The sequence below is a fragment of the Thrips palmi genome, unplaced genomic scaffold (genome assembly GCF_012932325.1).
Source record: "Thrips palmi isolate BJ-2018 unplaced genomic scaffold, TpBJ-2018v1 HiC_scaffold_1, whole genome shotgun sequence".
Classification (NCBI taxonomy): Eukaryota; Metazoa; Arthropoda; class Insecta; order Thysanoptera; family Thripidae; genus Thrips; species Thrips palmi.
In genome coordinates, this window is record NW_023144620.1 from 7,964,369 (window position 1) to 7,986,561 (window position 22,193).

Genomic DNA, 22,193 nt, shown 5'->3' on the forward strand with positions numbered 1-22,193 from the left:
TCGCTTTCGGCGCGGTGCTGCGCGGTGCTGCGCGCTGCTGGCGGTCCTCCGGTCCGCGGCTCCGCGGTCGCGGCCTGGGTGCCGGGACGTTGGCGTTGGCGGTGTTCTGGCCGTGGCTGGCCGTGGCTGGCCGTGGCTGGCCGTGCGCTAGGCCCTGCTAGGTACCGGCCGGCCCGCCGCGGCGCGCTGTTGCCGCTCTGCCTCCGTCGCGGTACGCGGCACGGCCGCGCGCCGCGCAGTGCCCCGCGCAGGCGGGCTGGGCGCACCGCGCCTCTCGCGGGGCCCTACACTGCTCCAAAAAACAAAACAAACAAAATGGCCGAATGTCGCGGAGGCCGTTGCTGTCGCGTCTTTGTGTTGTTGTTGTTTGCTGCGTGTGCAGCCGTTGCGACGGCGACGCCCAAGGCCGATGGCGGCGCCGTCGTCGTGTCACCGGAACAGCTGATCGCCTGGAGCGACACGGCGGCACGGCGCGCGACATGCGGAGTGACAGGCCCGCGTGCGACGTTTGCGCACACTGGAGATAACGGCCCTCGCTGCAAAGCGCCCGCCTGCAAGAGGTGTCAATTGGACGGGGCGGTGTTTCTCCCCTGAACCTCCACCACACGCGCATACCGCCGCGGACCCGGAGCACATCACCAAGCCAAATTCACGGCGCCAAAAGGAAATTTGTTTCCCCTAACTCTGTCAATTTGGATTTTAATTTTGAAAAAAAATATCACTGTGCCGCCGTGTACCTTCACCTGTTGTAGTTCGTGACACTCCAATAATTTTTTTTTCTTAAAATGGTTTTGGCACCTGTTGTTGTTGTTTTTTGTTGTTGTTAGAATGTTTGTATGTGTCGGACGTAGCGGCACTCGGGCGCTACTCGCCGTGCTTTCTGCTGCTTTCTGCTGCTTTCGGCGGCTTGCTGCAGTGTGCTTGCGGCGCTCCACCCGCCGCGCGCCGCCACGCCGCGGTCACGTTCGTCGGCAACATAGGGGAACCGGTTTCGATTTAGAGACCCGGACCCGTTAGGACAAATTTTTAGATGTGTGAGTGGGGGGGGGGCGGGCTCAATGGCATGGACGACGATCGTTCCGAAAGAGGGATGCAAAGCTCGTCCGTCGAGCGCCGACCGCCGGATGCGGCTCCAGGGTACTCGTGTACGTCGCAATGTCCACCGGGTACGTCCAGAGTGCACACTGGCAACCGTTTCTTTCTTAATCGAGAATAAAGAGCGTCAAATCAAAGTAAACCAGTGGTTCTCAACCTTAGGGTCGCGACCCCAAGCGGGGTCGCGAAATTTTTTTAAGGGGTCGCGGCAATGCTGGGGTCGTGTTTTAGGCCGATTTTAAGCAGCCACTGCGTCTGATCCGAGGCGGGCATTTTGCTCCCTCAACGGGCAGTTGGTCTTTGGACCTTCCTTTAGCATGCCTTTGTTACGGAGTGCAATTATCAGTCTTAGTTTGGGAGCAGTATTGTCTCAAAGTTGGCCGAAACGCTCAGAAATGTCTATGAAAAATCGTGTTTTGGGCCGATTTTAAGCAGCCACTGCGTCTGATCCGAGGCGGGCATTTTGCTCCCTCGACGGGCAATTGGTCTTTGGACCTTCCTTTAGCATGCCTTTGTTACGGAGTGCGATTGTCAGTCTTAGTTTGGGAGCAGTATTGTCTCAAAGTCGATCAAAACGGTCGCAAGTGTCTTTGAAAAATCGTTGTGACTATTGTGTTCAACTTTGAGACAATACTGCTCCCAAACTAAGACTGATAATTGCACTCCGTAACAAAGGCATGCTAAAGGAAGGTCCAAAGACCAACTGCCTGTTGAGGGAGCAAAATGCCCGCCTCGGATCAGACGCAGTGGCTGCTTAAAATCGGCCCAAAACACGATTTTTCAAAGACACTGCTGACCGTTTCGGCCAACTTTGAGACAATACTGCTCCCAAACTAAGACTGATAATCGCACTCCGTAACAGAGGCATGCTAAAGGAAGGTCCAAAGACCAACTGCCCGTTGAGGGAGCAAAATGCCCGCCTCGGATCAGACGCAGTGGCTGCTTAAAATCGGCCCAAAACACGATTTTTCATAGACATTTCTGAGCGTTTCGGCCAACTTTGAGACAATACTGCTCCCAAACTAAGACTGATAATTGCACTCCGTAACAAAGGCATGCTAAAGGAAGGTCCAAAGACCAACTGCCCGTTGAGGGAGCAAAATGCCCGCCTCGGATCAGACGCAGTGGCTGCTTAAAATCGGCCCAAAACACGATTTTTCAAAGACACTGCTGACCGTTTCGGCCAACTTTGAGACAATACTGCTCCCAAACTAAGACTGATAATCGCACTCCGTAACAGAGGCATGCTAAAGGAAGGTCCAAAGACCAACTGCCCGTTGAGGGAGCAAAATGCCCGCCTCGGATCAGACGCTGTGGCTGCTTAAAATCAGCCCAAAACACGATTTTTCATAGACATTTCTGAGCGTTTTGGCCAACTTTGAGACAATACTGCTCCCAAACTAAGACTGATAATTGCACTCCGTAACAAAGGCATGCTAAAGGAAGGTCCAAAGACCAGTTGCCCGTTGAGGGAGCAAACTGCCCGCCTCGGATCAGACGCCGTGGCATGTTAAAGGAGGGGTCCCGTGGGGTCGCGAAATTTTTCCTGGGGGTCGCGGAAATTTTTGGCTCCAAATTTGGGGTCGCGAGCCGAGAAAGGTTGAGAACCGCTGAAGTAAACCCTGCAGTGTGCTTGAGCAGATCGAGACGGCAAAGTTTGTGGGCCGCGAGTGTCCGGTGCCGCCATTGCCTGCCCTTGCACTTCGGGGTCCTTGTAATGCCACGCAAGTCCTGCCGAGCTCTCTGAGGCCTCTAATGCCGTGGTCAGGCAGAGGCCGCGGCCCTCAACCCTCACCCCAAAAAGGGCAGCTCCACCCAGAGAGGACGCGTTCAAGTGACGACGCCCTGATTTGGACGCAAGTTCGACTTCCGCGTCGAAGTAAGGTCCATTTTGGGCGTGAAACGGAAGCTGGGGTTGCCTGCCTGTTCCTGCTCGGCCGCGGCGCGCCTGGCCCGCTCCACGCCACACCTGCGACGCGGCCGACGCGGCTCAAGTCGGACGCGCACGCCCGCGCCTATAATTCAAATTGGCGCGCCAAACTTTGGGAACGGCGAATTGCTTAAAGTTGATGGTGGCGGTGAGCTGCACTGCACACCTGCCATGCCCGCGTTGTTCCCTGTCCGTTGTGGGCTGTCCGGACATCAAAGCCGGGCGGCAGGCGGTGGCGGCTAACTTCCCGCTCCAGCACGGCTCCAGCTCAGCCTCCAGCACAGCTCCAGCCGGCCGGCCGACGGAGAAGTAATAAATGAAAATAAAAGCGACGCCGAGTCGGCGAGTCTGCGCGGTGTGTGGGGCCACTTGGCAACGCGGCCACGCGGCCCGCTCAGCGCTCAGCCACGCTCAGCCTCGCGGAGTAGAGGGCTTGACCCCGCGGCCCGCGCCGTGACACCGTCTGCCTCTCTCTCTCTCTCTCTCTCTCTCTCTCTCTCTCTCTCTCTCTCTCTCTCTCTCTCTCTCTCTCTCTCTCTCTCCCCCCCCCCCCCCCCCCCCCCCGATGGCGCGCGTGCTGGTCGCGTGCGTGCACTAGCACCGCACACGCATAGCCGAGCCATTCCGACGCTCTGTCTCTCTCGCACACCTCAGGTACGCGCCAGAGAGTGCGACAGAGACGGGGCGACGAAAGGACCCTGTGGAATCAGGGGCGGACGGCACAGCGGCCTAAGTGACACGAGCGGCAAATTTTGCTGTCAGTGTCATGCATGCAGAGTAGGATGCGCGAGGGGCGGAGGCAGAGAGGCAGAGAGGGAGAGAGAGAGCCGCGCTTCAAAAACGCCTTAAGCGGATGACTGGAGTAATTGGCGGGCAGGCCATCGTTGTCGTCCTCCCCGGCGTTCCCGGCCATTAGTGCATACCTGTTATGTGACAGTGTAAACACAGCCCCGCTCGAGGCGAGCGAGGCCGGCAGAGACCGGCAGGGGGAGGGGTTAGAGGCGCACCAAGGTAAACAGGAGCCTCTTCATGAATTCAAAACGTAATCTTCGACGCGTCTTTCTTTGCGCCGCTCACACACCACCAAACACACGCGGTGCATTCACGTACAGTGGGCCAGGCGTGGCGCCAGGCAGGGCGCCGCACCACATGGCCGCTGGCAGCGCTGGCAGGCGAAAGGCTTTGGCAGCCACTACGCCTTAAAGCCCGTTTAATCCTCCTCTTGCTTCGCCACTGCACTTTCTCCGCGCGTCGTATCGCCTTCGCCGCTTCGCAGCCTTCGTCCTTCGCGTGTCTCAAATTTATTGCCAATTTTCGCCGGCCGCGGCGCGCGGCTCGAAACCTGCCGCCATCCGCACGCTTATGCACACCGCGGCGCACGCATACGCACGCGCACGCGAAGCCCTCGGCGAAGCCCGCGCGGATTTGAGTGGATTTTTGGGGGAGGCGCGCTGAATGAGGGAGCACCTCGGTGCGGTGCGGCGCACGGCCGCGACCAGCACACTGCAGCGCTGCAGCGCGTCCAAGACGGTTCCCACAGAGATCGGGCGTGGCGCCGGGGACTGCGGTCCCTCCGGATCCATCCCACACCGCTACCTGGAGCAGCCAGGATCTCGATCCGCCATCAAGCAACGTCCCCCTGCAGTGGCGCGAACCAACAAGGCGAGGCTACTCGAGTTACTTTGCGATGGGCGGCTCGATGCCACTGCGACGCACGCACTCACACACTGTGTGAGTGTGGCCGTGTTTGTCCAGTCTAGACGTGGACGCGCTCGTCGTGCTGCTCGCGGGCCGCCGTCCGCCCGCATTGCGTCACGGGCGTGCCGGCCTGCACGCCCAAGTCACGGCCGCGGCGTCAGTCACGCGACGTCACGCGACGGGGCGCCGGGTCGGTGGCCCGCAGCCTCTGCTCGCTCTGCTCTCCGGCAGTCGCCCCTCCGTCTCTCTCGCACTCACGGGCTGCGCCGGAGCGGTGCGAGAGAGACGGAGTGAACAGCAGTCCGCGGCCCGGCGGCACGGCGGCAGTCCCTGACCTTTCCGCGGTCCGCTGGCGCCAAGAAATCCGCCGCCTCAAAGCAGGCCCCCCCCCCCTCCACGACGCGGGCCTTTGACGGACGCCTGGCTGCCAATAATCTCCCCGATCGAGGGGACCTGCAAATAGACAAACCGAGTCCGTTTTTTGTGCGCGCCCGTTCGACGGCGTGCTCGGCCTGGACGGCAGCCTGGCAGGGTGACGCCGCGCCGCCAAACGGGGTTGGCAGTGCCGCAGCACGGCCTGAACGGCGCGCGGACTCGGCCCGGCGGCCACGCGGTATTCTAATGTGGCTGCTTCTGTCACTCCATTGGGCCGCCGCCGGCCAGGCGACAGGCCGGGCGCGCGCTTCCTCTAGTTGGCCGTCAACGTCAACGTCGTCGCGGCCCTTCTGGTGGCGGAACCAAACGACCGAACGAACCTTTCCCTGTCGGTGCCACCGGGCCATGGCCGGGCCGGGACTCGGAGAGGCCTGATCGTGCCGCCGCACCCATCCGAGGCACTTTATGGTGTACCGCACCGACCCGTCACCAAGACGGCCGGACGTTTTTCTTCGCTTGGATGGAAACGATATTCCGCTAAGTAGGCCTCTTATTTTCAAGCCAAATTCCCTCTAATAATGCTGGAAGAACTTGAGATTGTTCGCGAGTTGAACAAAATTGCCAAGAGGATGTCTTGCATCCGGGCGAATTTCGTCTCGGGTTCTCGCGGGGCAGCGCGTTCCGAGAGGACGAGCCTGTGCGCCCGGTGGGGCGGGGCAAGCCGGTGGAAGGGGGCGTATTTGAGTTGTTTTGTGTGGCGGGCCGGGCCAGGCGGGGCGGGGCGGGGCGGGCTTACGGTCCATGTGCTGCGGAACCTGTTTGGCGGAGTGCAGCGAGAGGGACTGCGGGCTGCACACTGCATGTGGGGCCACGCCGCGCCACGCTGCGCCAAGTAGGTCGCCCTGCCTTTCCAGCCTTTCCAGCCCCCCTCGGCCTGACTCACCAAATTAATTCCCCCTCCCGTTTACCTGCCGGGCCCGGTGCAGCGCGCGCTGTGTCCGCGTGTGTCCCTTTTGCAGTGGCCCGCTGCGCGTTCGGCTCGCCGCTGGCTGATCCGCTGCTGGGTGCAGGCGCACCGACCGGACCTAAACTGGACCGCGTCGCACGCCGAAACGACCCATTTCCGCCAAAAACCCTCCTGCCGCCGTCACCGCCACCCTCAACAGGCCGGACAACAACAACAACAACCAGCCGCACGTGCTTGTGTTTAAAAGGCGCGCTGCAGGTGAATGGCTGAGAGGCTGAGGCCTTGCAGTGTGCCGGCACGCCGGCACGGAGATGCGCTGTTGCACGTTGCACTTTTGCCAGCATGCTCACATGGCTCTCGGCTTTCTCCGCCTCGTCACGCGCACCCCGCGGCCGTTTGGCCAGGCAGCCCGCCAGGCAGGCAGCCCGGCCGAGCAGACGTGCCCCGCGCGACCCCGGGGACCGCGACCGACGTGACGTGGCCCTGGCACATTTCCGGCGCGGAGGCACTGTCAAAACGGAGCACAGCACGATGTAACGGTCATTGTGAACGTAAAGCCTTCGAATCGAATCTAAAATCCCTGCATTTTATGACCAGCGGTTCTCAACCTATTACACTTTGAAATTTTTGAAAATTTGTCCTTGTTTTTGCCCCTTGTTGTCCGCCGGAGCCGAGGGTTGGCGACGTGCCGCGTGTCACTGACAGACTGATAGAAGGCGCCGTGGGCAGCGCGTCGAACGCCGCGCCCCGCGGCGAGATGCCAATTAGAGAGGTGGCGGTAGCAGGCTGTGTCTGTCTCACTCGCACCCCGACGGCGCGCGCCACTAGTAAGACAGAGACAGAGCGACAGCCGTCCGCGTGCGTGTGGCGTGCGTGCGTGCGTAATTTGCGTGGAGGCATTCCCATTCGGAATATGAGTCCCTCCTCGATCGGCGTCCCGTCCCGTCCGCTCGGCGTAATGACAGAGCCAGCTCACGGCTCGAAGCGCGAAGCGGCGAAGCGGCCAGAGCGAACAGGCCAGCGAGCACGCCACCCGATCCAATTTTATTCTAAAGATTATTGCTCCCTGCCGGCCGCTCTGTCTCTCTCGCACCCGCACGGAACGCCCAGCGAGTGCGAGAGAGACAGAGCGCAGTTCGGAATCGGGCAGCCGGGGCAGCCCCCCGCGGAGCCCCCGCCCCCCAGCGAGCCCCATCGAGCCCCATCGAGCATGGAGGCCTGCAGCGAGCCTGGCTGCGGGATCCAAATGCCCAGTCGGATTTCCGTGGTAAACACAGCCATGGCCGCGTCATTAGCGGGCCATGGGCAGCTCTCTCTCTCTCTCTCTCTCTCTCTCTCTCTCTCTCTCTCTCTCTCTCTCTCTCTCTCTCTCTCTCTCTCTCTCTCTCTCTCTCTCTCTCTCTCTCTCTCGCACTCTTACGAGACCTTGCACGAGTGCGAGAGAGACAGCGCTACGAAAAACGAGTGCTCGGATTGAGTCTGCAGCGCTGACGGGGTGCGGAAACTTTCCACTCGCGGTTTTCAGTTTTTACCGTGATGTCTCCGGCGACACCAGGCCGGCGCTGTGTCGCACTGTCTCTCTCGCACTCATGGGGCGTCCCGTAGGCCAGCGCAGGTGCGAGAGAGACAGAGGGACGAAGCACCGTTTTGGTGGCCGGCGTGCAGCCTGCAGGTGGAGGGAAAGCGCGGGGTGTCGGAGGGAAAAAGAAGAGTCCGTCTGGACCGGGTCCAAATGCGTGTGGGACCCGACCCATCGTAGCGGAGCTCAGCATCCACCGGGTCCACCAGCGCGTCGCCGTCGTCAGCAAGTCTGTCGACATGGGTCCTGCCTGCCGTGCCTGCCGGGCCTGCCGCCGCCCCAAAACCAGAGAGCCTCTCGCGGCGCGGAGCGGAGCGCTCTTTGCGTTGTAATTAACCGACCCGGGTGGAGTGCGTTGGAATGTGGTATGCGATGGCAGTGCATCAGTGCGTCGCCCACTACACCATTGCGGCCATTGCCCATTGACAGCCGAAATAGCTTCGCGCGACTCTCCGCCCGGGGTGCTGGACTTGTTGGACTCGCTGCGAGGCCCCGGCACTGCCACTGCCTCACTGCTTCAGTCGGATTCACTTGAAGCTTCCAGACGCCTTCTCAAATGACATGCTTGGTTTTAAAGAGTTTTTTTGGGCGCTGAGTTCATTGCGAAATTCGTCTGGCAACGTTACAGAATTGCGAAAAGCCTACGAATTTCGATCCGAATGCCGCTTGAACAGCTCGTTGCGTGTCGGAGGTTGGGACAGCTCGCCGACGACACGGCACGGCCTGGCTGGACTGCGCTTTTTGACGCGGGTCTGGCGATGGCCGCTTGCTGGCCGCCTGGCTGCCTGCCCGGCGGACGAGGGCCGTGATGGGGGAATCGAGCCGTACGGATTGACCCGTGCTGTCGTGCTGAAGGGCCATCCCCGCCGCCCCGCCGCCCCGCCGCCCCGCCGCTCGTTTTACGTCTATTTCGAGAGGCGGATGAAATGATGGGACGTTGGCCAGGGGTCGGCGCGGCGCGGCGCGGCTCGGCTCTGCTCACTCTGCTGGACCGGATGGGACCGGGCCTGGCCAATGCTGCGCACCGATTGCTCCAGGGTGTCACCAGACCGGCCGCACCAGCCAGGCCAGCCAGGCCGAAAAGGCGGCAAGGGATCAACCCGCGGCGAATTCGAGTTCCTTGGAGTGGGTGCGATCGGGTCGCCACCCCGTGTCCCCCTTCGGAGAAGTGGCTTGGAGCTGCGCTCATCCGAGGTACGCCGCTGGACTGCTGTCGGCGGAGGGTGTCCTTGGACTGACGCAGTGGCCGCTGAAAGTGAGCCCAATCCACCATTTCTACCCATTCATCGCCGTTTCGCCCAACTTTGAGGCGATACTGCTCACAACGTAGACCGGCGGGGGAATGTTGGCCCGGGGTCAGGGATGCGCTCGCCGCCGACCTTGTGGCCTGCGTCGTCTGCTGCGCGTCGACAGCCCGACAGCGACAGTCAGGTGCGGTGCATCGCGGCTCTGCCTTGGCTCTGCCGGGCCCTGCTCCCCACCCCGCACATGGCTACTATTTTGGTCTGGCCGTGCGGCGTGCGGCGCAGTGCGGCGTTCGGCTCGCGCCCCGCCGTCTGCGCTGCAGTTGACGCCGCGCCGCAAGCACGCCGCGCACGCCATGAGCTTGCTGTGCGCGTGCCGGGGCGACCGCGCCGCGTCGCTCGAGCCCCTGCCGCCGCCGCCCACCGGCTCCACGGGGTCCTTGTCGTACCTGCGGTCGCCGCCGCTGCGTCGGAAGTTCCCCGGCGACGTCGTGGAGGGTCTGGCCGCCGCGACGACGGAGTCGTCCACCACCGTGGCGTCCGAGTCCAGCCGGTCCGAGCAGGGCTCGTTCTGGTTCGGCATGTCGTCCGAGGCGTGCCTGTACCCCGACGCGGAGGCCGCCAACTCCGGTGGCACGGCGTGGCGCCGCAGGTCCGGCCTGTCCTGGAGCAAGCGCACCCAGTCCGAGTGCGCCGCGCTGGCCAGCGAGAGGGACGCCCCGCGCGACGGCGACCCCCTGCCGTGGTCCTGCAGGTCCACCGTGTCGCTGGCGGACCCGCTGCGTCCTGGGCCCGGCCCGGGCGGGGGCGGCCGCCGGCCGGGAGAGGTTATTCGTCCTGCCGCCTCCGTGTCTGCGGCGACCGCCACCGCCACCGCCCGGGCGGTCCGACGGGGCGTCCAGCGGAGCCTGTCCGTCAGCAGGGAGTCCGTCGACCCGGAGACGGGCGGCAGCCTGGCCACGGCGACGGCGGGCGACCGCGACGCCGCGCAGCCACGCGGCCACAAACGGCCGGGAGCGCTCAAGACCATGCTGTGCTGGCTCTGACGGCGCGCCGGGCTGGCGCGGCCGCGATCGCCTGCAAGGTAGGCAGGCCCGCCGCGCCGCGCCGCGCTGCAGAGCTGCCTACCCCGGACTCCGCGGGCGCTCGACGCGCTGCTCTGTGAGTGACGCCGTCCTCCTCGACCACGGCCACCACCGGCTGGCCCACGCTGGCGGGGCCGACGGCAGGGCCAGGGCCGCGGCAGTGACAGACAAGCCGACGGGGAGCCTCGCCAGCCTCGCCCACGTGGTCCTCCGTGGCCACGGGGGCCCGGAGAGGGGCGTCGTCGGCGTGGCCCCTCCAGGCGTCTCCCAAGACCAGTCCACTCATCCGGGGCCCCCCGCCGCCCCGCGCGTCTCGCAGCCTCCGCGCCCACACGGCCAAACGCCCGGTGTAGTGAGTACGTACTTAGCGCTGCCGCCTCCCCCCGGCGGCCCGGGTTCGAGTACCGGTCGCGGCGCGCCATATCTTGTTTTTACCTCCCGAGCCTGCCTGGCGAGTTTTTGATAGTGCAGGGCCAAGTAAGGCCGCGGCTCGCCGCTCGGCGCGGACGGCACGGCGGGACGGACCGCGAGGCGGAGGCTATTTATAGAGTGAGAAATACGGCAGGTGCGATGCAGACAGAGAGAGACACACAGAGTGAGATGAGCTTTACCGGCCGCACTGCGCAGTGCCGCAGCGCCGCGCCGTCCCCAAAGGGCGCGCCACCGCCCGCCTAATTGCAATTTTGGGTGTGCGTGTGTGTGAGTGTGGCGCGTCGCGCGTCGTGTGTGTGTGTGTGAGTTGAGGTTCTTTCGGCAATACAGCAAAACGAGGGCTTTGTATCCGCGAGGCGCCAGCTGGTGGCGTACAGAGAGGCGACAGTTGACGGCCGCAGCCGAGTGGACACACACACACACACACACACACACACACACACACACACAGCAGTGTAGCGGCGCATTCTGCCCGCTGCGCTGCGACACGCGACGCCGTGGCGGGAAACGACGCGAGGGAAATTTGCGGGGCGCCAACCTAACAAACGAGGCGCTTTATAGGTGGGCTGCAGTGTTGCCAACACGAGCCATAAATCACAAAGTGCGCCGCGCTGCGCTGGGCCGCGGGCCCTGCGAGGGAATGCCTCATCGTACCGCTGCGTTCCACTGTCGTGTCGCGGCGTGTTGGTACGACTGCGCGACGCGCCCCCCCACCCCCACTCCGCCACGCCCTGCACGCCCTGCACGCCGTGCCCTGTTCTGCACGGTCTGCGTGATTTCATCTCTCTCCCCAAAGTAGAGAGAGAGGGAGAGAGAGGACTTTGATCTCCTATCTGCCGGAGAGTGCACTCTATGGACTCGCCGAAACGCAGCGGCAGAGTGCGTCGTCCCTTTTTCTGGTGCGTTTCGGTGCCGAAAGAAGTGGCTTCGTCGATGGGTTGCCCCGTGGCCATGGCACCGTTAAAAATACCTGCTGGGGCACTGTTTATAAAGCACGTGACCGATTTTAGGAGGAGAGGCAGGGGAGGAGCTCGTTCACTCCTCTTACGCGCAATGCTTGGGGAGGTAAGGTTATCCACGCCACAAAGTAAGTTCACCGGCGTGGAAGGGCGGCCCTCCGCCACCGCTCGCGGCCAAACGCCTCCAAGGCCCCCAAGGCGGGCCAAGGCGGGCCCTTGTTGCCGCACTCCAGCGCGTGCTCATCTATGTCCCGCGCGCTGAGGAGGGCGAGGAGGACGAGAGGGAGGAGGAGGACGACGAGGACGAGGAGGACGTGGAGGACGAGGAGGACGTGGAGGACGAGGAGGACGAGGAGGACGAGGAGGACGTGGAGCGAGGCGTCGGGAGGACGTGGAGGACGCGGGGACGTTTGGTAAGACGTGGAAGACGAGAGGACGTGTGGAACTGAGACGGACGGAGGCGTGGTGGACGAGGGGACGGGGGAGGGCAGGTCAGAGGAGATGACGGCGGACGTCCCGGAGGACGGTGAAGAATTCGTGGGGACGGGAAGACGGGAGGACGGGTGGCAGGTTTGACAGGAGGCCGAGCCGGTAGCGCGGAGGGGCCGGGGGGGACGGCGAACGCCCCGAGCTTAGGAGCACGTTGCTCCGATCCGTCGACGTATCGTTGACTCCCAGACAGAGCCAACGGTGAGAAAACTCCGGGCGGCCTGCGGCCGGGGGAGGGGGGGCGGAGGTATGAGGGAGCAAAGTCCCTGGCAGGGCTGCCACCTCGCGCCCCGGTTGCGCCCTTGCCCGACCGCCACGACTGTCCACGGTGCATAGATGCACGGGCCGAACGCTACCGAAGCCAGGAGGGTCGTGCGGGCCGGTCCTTCGCTAGGAGCCGAGGCCTTGTCGTGCGCGGCCGAGGCCCACAGGTGGACCGTCATACGCCCGTGAGCAGCAGGCTCCAGCCCGAGGCTCCGCGCCGCGATCCGCCCGATCGATCATACAAGCTGTGCCACAGGGCTGGCAGCCGCAGCCATGCCGCCAGAAGAACCGGCCAGGGGCCGCGCCTTTGAGCTCCAAAGTGCTTATCGGCCGAGCCGCAGGGGCCCAAGCTCAGAGCCTAATCATGCACGTAGGGTAACAGTCAAAAATCACGAGTCCCATGGAGAGGCTCCACACTCGCGGCCCCGATTCAACACTTTGCCATTTTTGCGGCCCGCCGCCAAACACAGCGGCCAAAGCGCTGCGATCGGAGCATGAAAAGTGGGCTTACCAGATGAACCGTGAGGATGCCTTGCGCACTATTGGAGTTCCTCCTAACCGAGCCTGTCGTTGCAGCGGCCGAGTTGGCCCACAGCGTCCAGGATGCCTTCGTCATCGCCGTGGAGCAGCAGGCTCGCGAGCGCCTGGAGAGGCTCTCGCAGCTCAAGCGGATCAAGCCCGTGGATATGAACAAGCTGTGCGATCAGGTGGGTTGCTGGCTGGGCGCCGCCAGGCCGCCAGAAGACCGGCGCAGGCGGCCAAAGACGCCGCGATTTGAGCTCCAAAGTCGCTAAACAGGACTCGAACCGAGCAAGGAACCGAGCGTGTGACCCCATCAATGGATTCCTCGTTTGGAGAGCTATCCATTGGCGGGGTCACACGATCGATTCGAGTCCCATTTAGCGACTCTGGAGGACAAAGCGCGTCTAGAGTTTTGGCCGCCTGCGCCGGTCTTCCGGCCCACTGTGGGCCGTTAGGCAGGCTGCGGTGTGGCGGCAGGGGGTGCTCGGGGTGCAGCGGGTGCAGCATCGGCCTGATTGGCGTCTTTGTGCGCGGCGCCGCGGCGCTGACTCGGGACCCCGCGGTGGCGCGCTGCGTCGCGCTGCGTTGCATGGTGTGCATGCCGCATTGTATGGGCGCCGCGGCGCCGCGCGGAGTGCTGCAGAGCCATGCGGCGGCCCCTCGGGCGGCCCGGTGCCGAACGGGCTCTGTCTCTCTCGCGTCCTCACGGGACGCCCCGCTCGGCCCCGCGAGTGCGAGAGAGGCAGTGCTCGGCCTATCGGCAGGCTCGGGCCATCCGGCAGCCTTTTGTCAAGCCCACGACAACGCCTCCATCACGAGCTCCATCACGAGCCAGCCGCATTCAGTGAGATGGGCTTCCACTCCCGCCGCGGCGCACGCTCGCGGATGCGCATTTTAGCTTGACACTCACTTTTTCCGCGATCGCCAAGAAAACTGTGTGCGCGAGAGAATATATGCGTGTGTGTGTGTGTGTGTGTGTGTATACGCGCCGTTGCCATTGGCATTGGCTTATTAAAGGTGTGGCCCGTGGTCCTGCCGCGTGGCACATGACGTATGAATCATTCCGTTCCTTGATTGCGTATACCGTGCCGTGTCTGCCACCTCCCCCTTTCCCTGCACACACACTCACACGTACACACGGCGGCAAAACCGTGCGAAACCCTCCCGATGAATGTGGTGACCCTTGAAATTGGGGAGACCGCGAGGTCCCCTGCACCCGCCGAGTTCCCCTCCCGCTCCCCCTTCCACCCCCTCGCCGCCCGGGACCCGCGCGTCGCCGCGTCGCGTCGTCGAGTGGAGCGGCCAGGGCAATACATGGCGAAGCAGCAGGGCAAAGCGGGGCGAAGCGACACGAGTTTGGCGCCGCACCGGACCGGTAATCGAACCCGGGTGACGCCCCACACCAGTAAATACTGTGCGCCGCCCCGTCGGAGGGTGCGTGTGTGTGTGTGGTGTGTGTGTGTGTGTGTGTGTGTGTGTGTGTGTGTGTGTGTGTGTGTGTGTGTGTGTGTGTGTGTGTGTGTGTGTGTGTGTGTGTGTGCGGGTACGGTGAGCTCGCCCCGCCTACATCGGACAGCAGTGCCACCCGCTCGCTCTGCAATCATTGCCAGCTTGTACATCGGCCCGGGGGCTTTACTTGCTTGCTTGTGTGTGTGTGCGTGTCGTTCTGAATGAATGTCTGTCTGTCGAGGAAGGAAGAAAGAACGTCATGTGTTCCGCCTGCTAAGCTGCTACTTTCCGGGCCGAACATACACCCCGTGTTTGAACGTGTTCGTTGCCGCGCGTAGCTTTGCGCCGCTCTCGTCGACGCTTTCGTCACTTCCTCCTCTCTCGTTTTGAGTCCGTTTGTTTGCAAGGCGAGAGCGGACCGGACACCCATCGGCCGACTCGCTGCATTTGTGTGTGTGTGTGTGTGTGTGTGTGTGTGTGTGTGTGTGTGTGTGTGTGTGTGTGTGTGTGTGTGTGTGTGTGTGTGTGTGTTTGGGTGGGCTAGAGACAGACAGACAGACAGACAGACAGACAGACAGACAGACAGACATGCTGGCAGGCAGGCTAGAGCGGCTGCTTCAAGCCACCGCCTCTAGCGCGGCTAGCGCCCGACGGGTAGGCCGTGGAGCGCTGCCGGCGGACGCGCGCGTCGAAGGGGCTGCCTGCCCTCCGGGCGCTCTCCAGCCAAGTGTAGAGTCCTAGAGTGGGAGAGAAGAGTCAATTGCGAAAACGCTACGCGCACTTTGCCATACTCGTCATTTCCGGACCGCTGCGCCGGTTTCCGTTTTCCGGAATTCAAACACCATTATGGCGAAAAGACGTACCTTCGCAACTCGCTAATGTCACACGACAGGCCAACGACCCGAAAGTAAACAATATTTCGTTTGCCTGGGGTTGCTCCGAGTGAAAGGCGGAAAAGACGGACCGGAAACAAGACCAGCGGCGAAAATGCTAAAGGGGGTAGGGCCGCTTCCCCCTGTCAGCGCGGCGCGGACAGGCCGGGGACGTTTCCCCGCCCCCACTCCTGCGGGCGCTCTCCAGCCAAGTGTAGTGGACGAAGTGCGAGGTGGGTGGCAGCGCCACGTGACTGATGCATCGCGCGCGGGGCACCTCCTCGCGGTGTTATTATTCATTCATTACTGCCGATGCGAGTGTATCTGTGTGTGTGCGTGTTTCGTGTACGCGGCCCGGGCGGGAGATTAATCGTCACCACATATCGTGACCCCGCCACCCCGCATCCACCCCCGTGATGAAGCGCGAGGACATCTTCCCCGAGTTTGGAACACGACGAGTTTGTGTGTGTGTGTGTGTGCGTGTGTGTGCGTGTCGCGCCAACAGCTGCCGCTGTGCGGTAGGGCGGTAGGTTTGTGACGCGGAAGCTAATGGTGTCTCTTTGTCTGCCCCGAGCGAGATAGCGAGACAGCTAGACAGCGAGACTGCCTGTCTAGTCTCACTTGACCCCGTCCCACGGCTGCTCTGTTCGGCCCCGGGATTCGCCGGAATCCGCCCGCGCCGGACTGGAGGAGGGAGGGGAGGGGAGGGGAGGGGAGGGGGATTTCGGTTCATCGAAGCACGGCCGAAAGGGAGTGGGGGAGGAGGGGTTGGGGTCGGCTGCTCCGCTGCTCCGCTGCCCCACGACGCTTGAAGGGGGCTACATAGTTGACTCTGTCAGGAAATCCGCTGATCCAAGCCGCAGAAATACTTCCAGTGAAATGGGGGCGGGGAGGGGGAGGGGGTGCTGCACTGGCTGCGGCGGGCTGCTGCCGGGCCCTGCTGCCTCGGCGCCCGACTCTTCGGGGAGCACGCCAAGGCCCTCCATCTCGTTGATGACCTTGAGGAGGGGGAGGGGGTAGTAAAAATGCTGGCGGTGGAAATGGTGTGAGTGGAAATCAAGAGAGGCCGCCTTGATGGCGTGCCTGGGGCGTTCCCGGGGCGTTCCCGGGGCGCTCCCGGAGCGCACCGCGGGCGTTCCTCGCGAGGTGCGTCCTGACGGTGGCGTCGCGGTCCGACCCGCCCCCGCGGGGGCCGCGCCGTCAGACTGCCGCTCGCTTCCGCATTCCCGCCTCGAATCCGGGGAGGGAAATAGGAAAGAGCGTGTCCTGCGGCCCGAATCGCTCTGTCTCTCATGGACCGTTCCTTGGCGGTGCGAGAGAGACAGAGCGACAAACGCGGGACCTGCCTGCCGATCACCACTCGGCGAAAGGGCGAAGGTGTGCGGAGGGAGCTCCAGCCCAGCCCCTGAAGGCCGTGGCGCTCTGGACGCCTGTCGCCAGGCCGCCACCAACCCGACCGCCGGAGGGCTCTCTAGGGCGGGGAAGGACGGGGCTCGCGGCCCCGCTGCGGCGCGGCAACTCGTCAAGGGAGGCGCGGTGTTGTCCCACAGGCTCAATTATTTACAAGGGTTGCAGCGCTCTGGCGCTGATTTTGTTTTGTTTTACGCGCACGTGTGTGTGTGTGTGTGTGTGTTTTAGTCGGTGGGGGAAAGGGTAGGGATGCTTGCTGTGGAGCCCTCTCGGCTGCAGTCCGCTTGATTAGCTGCATTACGTCGTCCTCGCCCTTCGCCTGGCTTCGCTAGCCTCGCTAGCCTCGCTACAGTGCTGTGCCTGTCGAGGGTCCTTGGAGGCTGCTCCGCGATGCTCGTTGGAGTGCGCCCGCGAAAGGCGCACCGGTGCGGTGAAGAGCGCAAAGCGCGGTCTCTTTTACCGAAACCCCGTATGGCCGCGTGGGCTGCGGCAGTGCTTTCTGACCCCGTGGCCGCGGGTTCGAATCTCCCCATCGGCAACCTATTTTGTTTTGTCCTTGCTGCTATTTACTTACCATGTTGTGTGCTGGACGTTAAACATGTGTGCAACTTGGTCTTTTGCAGGTGTTTTATGGACGATTTACCATCGACGGGAACAGGGTGCACCTGTCCGAGAGACTGTCGGTACGTAGTGGCTGCACGGCGCGGACATCCGGGCTCTCCAAGAGACAGACAGAGAACTTTGCCAAGTTTTGTTACATGTTTTTGAAGGCGTCTCCAGAATCATTCTCGTCTCAACTCCATTTTGGAGCTCGTTTTTCCGTATTGCCGGAAGGCAACTTAGGGTCTCTGGCCTGAGGCAATGCCCCTGGAATTTAATGACAGGCAACAAAGCCGTAGTTTTTCTCGTTCTCGCCAGATAGTCTCCTTGCTCTGTCTGTTTGGAAGCCTCGCCTCCCTTCCCCTCTCCCATTCTCGCCCTGGTGGTGGCTTTACAGTGTCCGCTATTATTTTCAATTTCACTGTGTGTTAAATTAGTAATTTGTGGATGTTTTTGTTTAAATCTTTGAATACCTCTATCTCTACCTATCTACATCTATCTATACCTGTTCCTATATCCGCTTCGTCTCCATAAATCAAAATTGGTCCTTAACGTCTCGTGCTCAGAAATTGGCTTGTAAATCCGACGGCTTTAAATAAATTATAAGCGAAAGTGCTCTTAACAATTGGGTTGAAATTCTCACTTCAAAAAGACACCCCAAAAGCCCGAAAACGAAAAACACCCCGTGTCGCCGCTACGTTCCTATGGTATCTTTGCATAAAATTATTTTGTTAGTACTCTGTTAGTACTCTGTTAGTGATTAACTGTGCGAAATATTATTTTACGTGACACAGTACCTAAAACTTACGTGCTCTATGTTCCTGAATGTGCCTCAGCTTGCTGCTGAAAAGGTGCTTACGTAAAACGCGACTAACTATTCCAGTGTAGTAGACTGCTACAGTGTAGCTAAAATTTCGTTAAATCAAAGGTCTCGCCGTGTCATTGACTTGCATGCGTGGTCATGACCATAATTGTGTTTATGTATCTACTCAATATCTCAATGGGAGTAAAATTCATATTGATTCAATTTCGTAATGATTTTTTAAATGTTGCTAATTTGTGCATGCTATTTTAATGTAGTAGATATAGGCTCAGTACTTTTACATTATTACAGGGTCGAGATATTGGCGGCAGGAACTTCAGCTTCACCTTATTTGCGACGACTTTGTGCATTATTCCTTCAAGAAAATGGGAACACGGAGAGTAATCGATCACTTTCTTTCCGTTTACAGAGACCAGGATCACCCAGCAGACCCGGACCGTCGAGAGTAAGTATTCGCACGATTCACAGTGTACGCCCTGTAGACAGAGAATGCTTGGGGCGAGGTGGCGGCCGAGGGGAGGGGGCGGTGGTCATGATGAAGTAGCTGCTCGTTGTTGAGACAGAATAGTGTCGAAAAGAGCAAAGTTATGGACGGCTCGTTCAAGAAGGGGAACCGGCAAATTTTTTACGAGGGTGGAAATGAAAGCAATTTTCCGCGGCTGGTTGAGGGTTGAGGGGTAGAACCGGGGGAGAGGAGGGGGGGGGGGGGTCAGAGCATTTGTTGCCGGAGCGTTCTTGTCACATTATTCATCGCGTGGCTCGGGCGAGGGGCGCTTAGGGGGGGGGCAGCGCGGCGTGTTCGAACGTTTTGTCGGCGAGTTTAGAAAACGCGTAAAACGTGCAAAAAGAATGAGGGAGGTAGAGTGAGTGGCGGTGCGTGGGGGAGGGTGGGGATGGACCACGATTTGCACAGCATGCAAATTAGAGAGCCTTTGGTGCGCTCTCTACAGACAACACTCCCCGGGCCGAGGTAGACTCACACATTCACACACATAGTGGCACAGGGCGCTGCAGGCATATTATAGTGCGCAGGCAGAAACGTCTTCAAACAAGGCGCGGAGCTATGGTACATTGTAGTGAGGTGAAGTGGGTAAAAACTCGGGATCAAGAAGCGCGAGGTTTTTCAAAAGGGCAGAGTCCAGGGGTGCTGGACTTTGGAGTAGGGTGGGCGGAGGGGTCGAGTCGAGACATCTGCGGTATTTCGCATAGTCGCCTGCGGGGGCTGCGGGGGCTGCGGGGGCTGCGGGGGCGTGGAGGGACTGGCGTCCAGTCAGTCTGGAGTCAGTGAGACGGCCGCCCCAGCCGGCCCGAACCGGAGACATGGGGACATCGATACTGTGGCGAGGCGGGGCGGGGTGGGGCGTCGGAATCTTCCTGGAAGGTGGAACGCACCCTCGTGCCCACCACCACAGTGGCATAGCGTACAGGGAGCGCCACAGGATGCTGAGAATGCGCTTGGCGCCGTCTGGGCCAGACCGCCTGGGCGGGGCGGGGCGGGTCAGGACAGTCGGGAAGTGATTTGCATTTCCACGTCAGGCTCCGCGGGGACTACGATCACCACCGGTCGCAGGTGCACGGCTTGGAAGGCGGTGCGATTCGCCTCGGGGCGTCGAAGTCGAAGGCGCAAACCTTCTCAGGGGTTGTTGATACAGTGCATTCCGTGCATTCCAAGCAGTGGCCGCCTCCCTCGCCTGCACGGCCTGCACGGCCTGCACGCAGCCTGGCCGGCCTGGTCGCACAGGGGTCTCCTTGTGTTGCAATGCACATAACCTGGCCGTGCGTGTGCTGGGTACACAAGCGGGTACACTGCCGGGCTTTGCCGAGACACGTCGCCGTCGCCGCCCTTGGCGTGCCTCCGAGCCGCCGCGCTAGCCGCACCTTGACACGGCCAACGTCGCTCTGCCTCTCTCGCTCCTTCGCCGGACGCGCCGTGAGTGCGAGAGAGGCAGAGCGACTGACGCGCTGCTTGGAGTCAGACAGCGCACCTCGGCCTGCTCGGCCTGCTTGGCTTGATACGGGAAGGTGCCCCACTTTTTGCCCGGGAAGTCCCTGCAATTGCTCGGCTCGACTTGCTCATGGCTTGCGCGACGCGGCGCGACGTTTGCCTTCGCCTCGGCACCGCGCGGTCGTCGCTGTGGCGGCCACCACCTGGCGGCTCGTCGGCTGCTTGATGAGTGCTCGTGAGGGAAAGGGCCTTGTTGGCGTCGGGCCGGGGCATGGCCGGGACCGGGGGGTTCGAACACAACCCGCCTGGGGCTGCGGCGGCTGTGTCACCGGCGCGGCTTGCCAAGCACTTTGGCTCGGGTCGCCCGGCTGACCGAAAAAGTCCTGGCGGCGATGACTTGACCCGCCCAAGTTGGTGCACCTGATGCCGCACTGTCCTTCCACGCCCCCAGGGCCCCGAAGGGCGACTGTTTGCTCGGACTTTCTTGTGTTTGACTACACCACCCGCGCCGCACTCGGGGTACGGTAAAAAGCGAAAAGGACCGGCGGCGGTGTTGGGCGTCGCGGCGTCGCGCGGTCCTCGCAGTGATTTGATCGTGTGTCCTCCCCTTTTTTGTGCGCAGGAGTCGAGCCAGTCGAAGGAGCAGTGGAACGGAATCATCGACCACAAGTCCGTGTTCGTGACGTCTCTTGGTCCGGCAGGCCCGGCGAGCAGCGCGGCACCGCCGACCTCAGGGTGAGTGTTTTGCGTGGTGGAACGCGCGAACGCGACGTGCGACTGCCAGTCCGTCTCATTTCGGCATTTTCGTCTTCCCCGCCAGGAGCGCGGACCCTTCCGCCTCCGGGAAGCCCTCCAGCGCCGGCGCGGCGTCGCAGCAGCACGCCCCACGCCTCACCAACGGCCACGGGGCGCCGTCGGGCACCTCGACGACAGGCGCGGAGTCCGGCTCCGGCCTGGGGGCCTCGTTCGAGGAGGTCGAGTTGAAGCAGGACTTGGACGCGGACGACGGCGGCAGCCCCACCAACGCGGCCAGTGCCACCGGGGCGTCCGGGGCCAGCCCCGAGCTCCACCAACAACGGCAGAACGCGCAGCAGCCGACGCGGTCGCTGCAGGACCGGAGGGCGTCGTCGCCCTTCACCAACGGCCGCACCGAGCTGCTCATCCCTGCCAACACCGCCGGCAGCTTGGACCAGGACGGCCATGGTCACCGCATGAGGACCACGGCGCTCGTCGAGCCCGGCGCCGACGAAGCGTGGTCGGTGAGGTGAGTACACTGACAATCGCAGTGACGGCGTCGCTCTTTTCGGTCTGGACGAACCGAAGGTCGGTCTGGACCCGTGGGAATGTGGCAGGCTGCCCCCGCTGCCCCCAATGCCCCCGCCAGCGGTGTGCCCGCGGCACCGGGCGTGCGGTAATGGAGCCAGGACAGTCAGAGAGATCTGTTGGAGTCAATCTTCGGCGCTCATACTTCCAGCAACCACGGCACACGGCACGGCAAGGGAATCGCGCCCGAAAGAAATGGCCCCAAATGCGAGATAATTAAAAGTCAAATAAGACGGCGGGGGCCTCGGGGGAGAGGGGGGTTGGGGGCTGGACCGATCAATCACCACACGCTCGGCCGCGCGTGACCCCCGATGACCTCCAGGACGCCGGCCAGTGCGGTCAGCGCGGCCAGGACAAGGCGCTGTTCACTTTCCTCCACCTTCGCAGTTTGCATGGTTTGAACGGCTCGCTGTGGAGACGCGGTGAGGACGGAGTGCAGCGCGTCACGGCGTCTGGGCCGAGGAGACGAGGAGACGAGCAGGACGAGACGCTGCGGTCCAGCTCCAGTCCACGACGCCGGTACCCCCAGGTACCCCCGCCCCCTTCCTCGCCAGCCACGCCGTGTCTCGCCGCTCGGTTGGTATGCGTGAGCTAAGACCGGGCGGTGTTGCCGTCGTGCCGGTGTGCCGGTGTGCCCCGCCATCCAGCCATGCCGGTCATGCCGCCGTGAGAGGCTCGACGCCCCCTCCTCGTCCCCGTCACTCCACCTCCCGTTTGCAAATGATGTGGTCTGGGAGCGTGGGCGTGCCTTGGGCGTGCCTTGGGCGTGCCAGCCACACCTAGTCGGTGCACGGCCGCGGCGCGGCGGCACGGCGGCGTGGTTCCGACCGCCGCGCCATCACGCTGCCGTCAAAGTCTGGAAGAGTCGCGCCGTTTAGGTTGCGGCCTCGGCGCGGCGGTCTCGACGACGAGGACGGGGAAGGCTGCGGCAAGCGGCGGCGTCGAACAGTGAAAGTCCGGGTCCGCGGCGGTGAGGTCTGCGGCGGCACTGCAGGCATGCACTGCCAGCACTGCCTGCTCCTGCTGCTGCACGCTGCTGCATCGGCCACCGACCGTGGCGGCGAGGCGGCGTGGCGCAGCTCATTGCTCATGCGATGTTGGTCTTGCACTCCATCACTGCCATTATGAGCGC

The 22,193-nt window shown here is 62.4% G+C and overlaps 1 protein-coding gene across 1 annotated transcript in view; it reads left to right on the plus strand.

The window, feature by feature from the left end:
• Window positions 1–21,006, plus strand: part of LOC117643577 — a 30,015-nt gene extending 9,009 nt beyond the window's left edge. The window contains exons 4-8 of the mRNA XM_034382538.1: window positions 12,694–12,824; window positions 16,994–17,053; window positions 18,203–18,238; window positions 20,361–20,473; window positions 20,559–21,006. Coding sequence (XP_034238429.1) covers window positions 12,694–12,824; window positions 16,994–17,053; window positions 18,203–18,238; window positions 20,361–20,473; window positions 20,559–21,006 — 788 coding nt within the window. The remainder of the gene's footprint in view (window positions 1–12,693; window positions 12,825–16,993; window positions 17,054–18,202; window positions 18,239–20,360; window positions 20,474–20,558) is intronic.
• The last annotated feature ends 1,187 nt before the right edge of the window (window positions 21,007–22,193 follow it).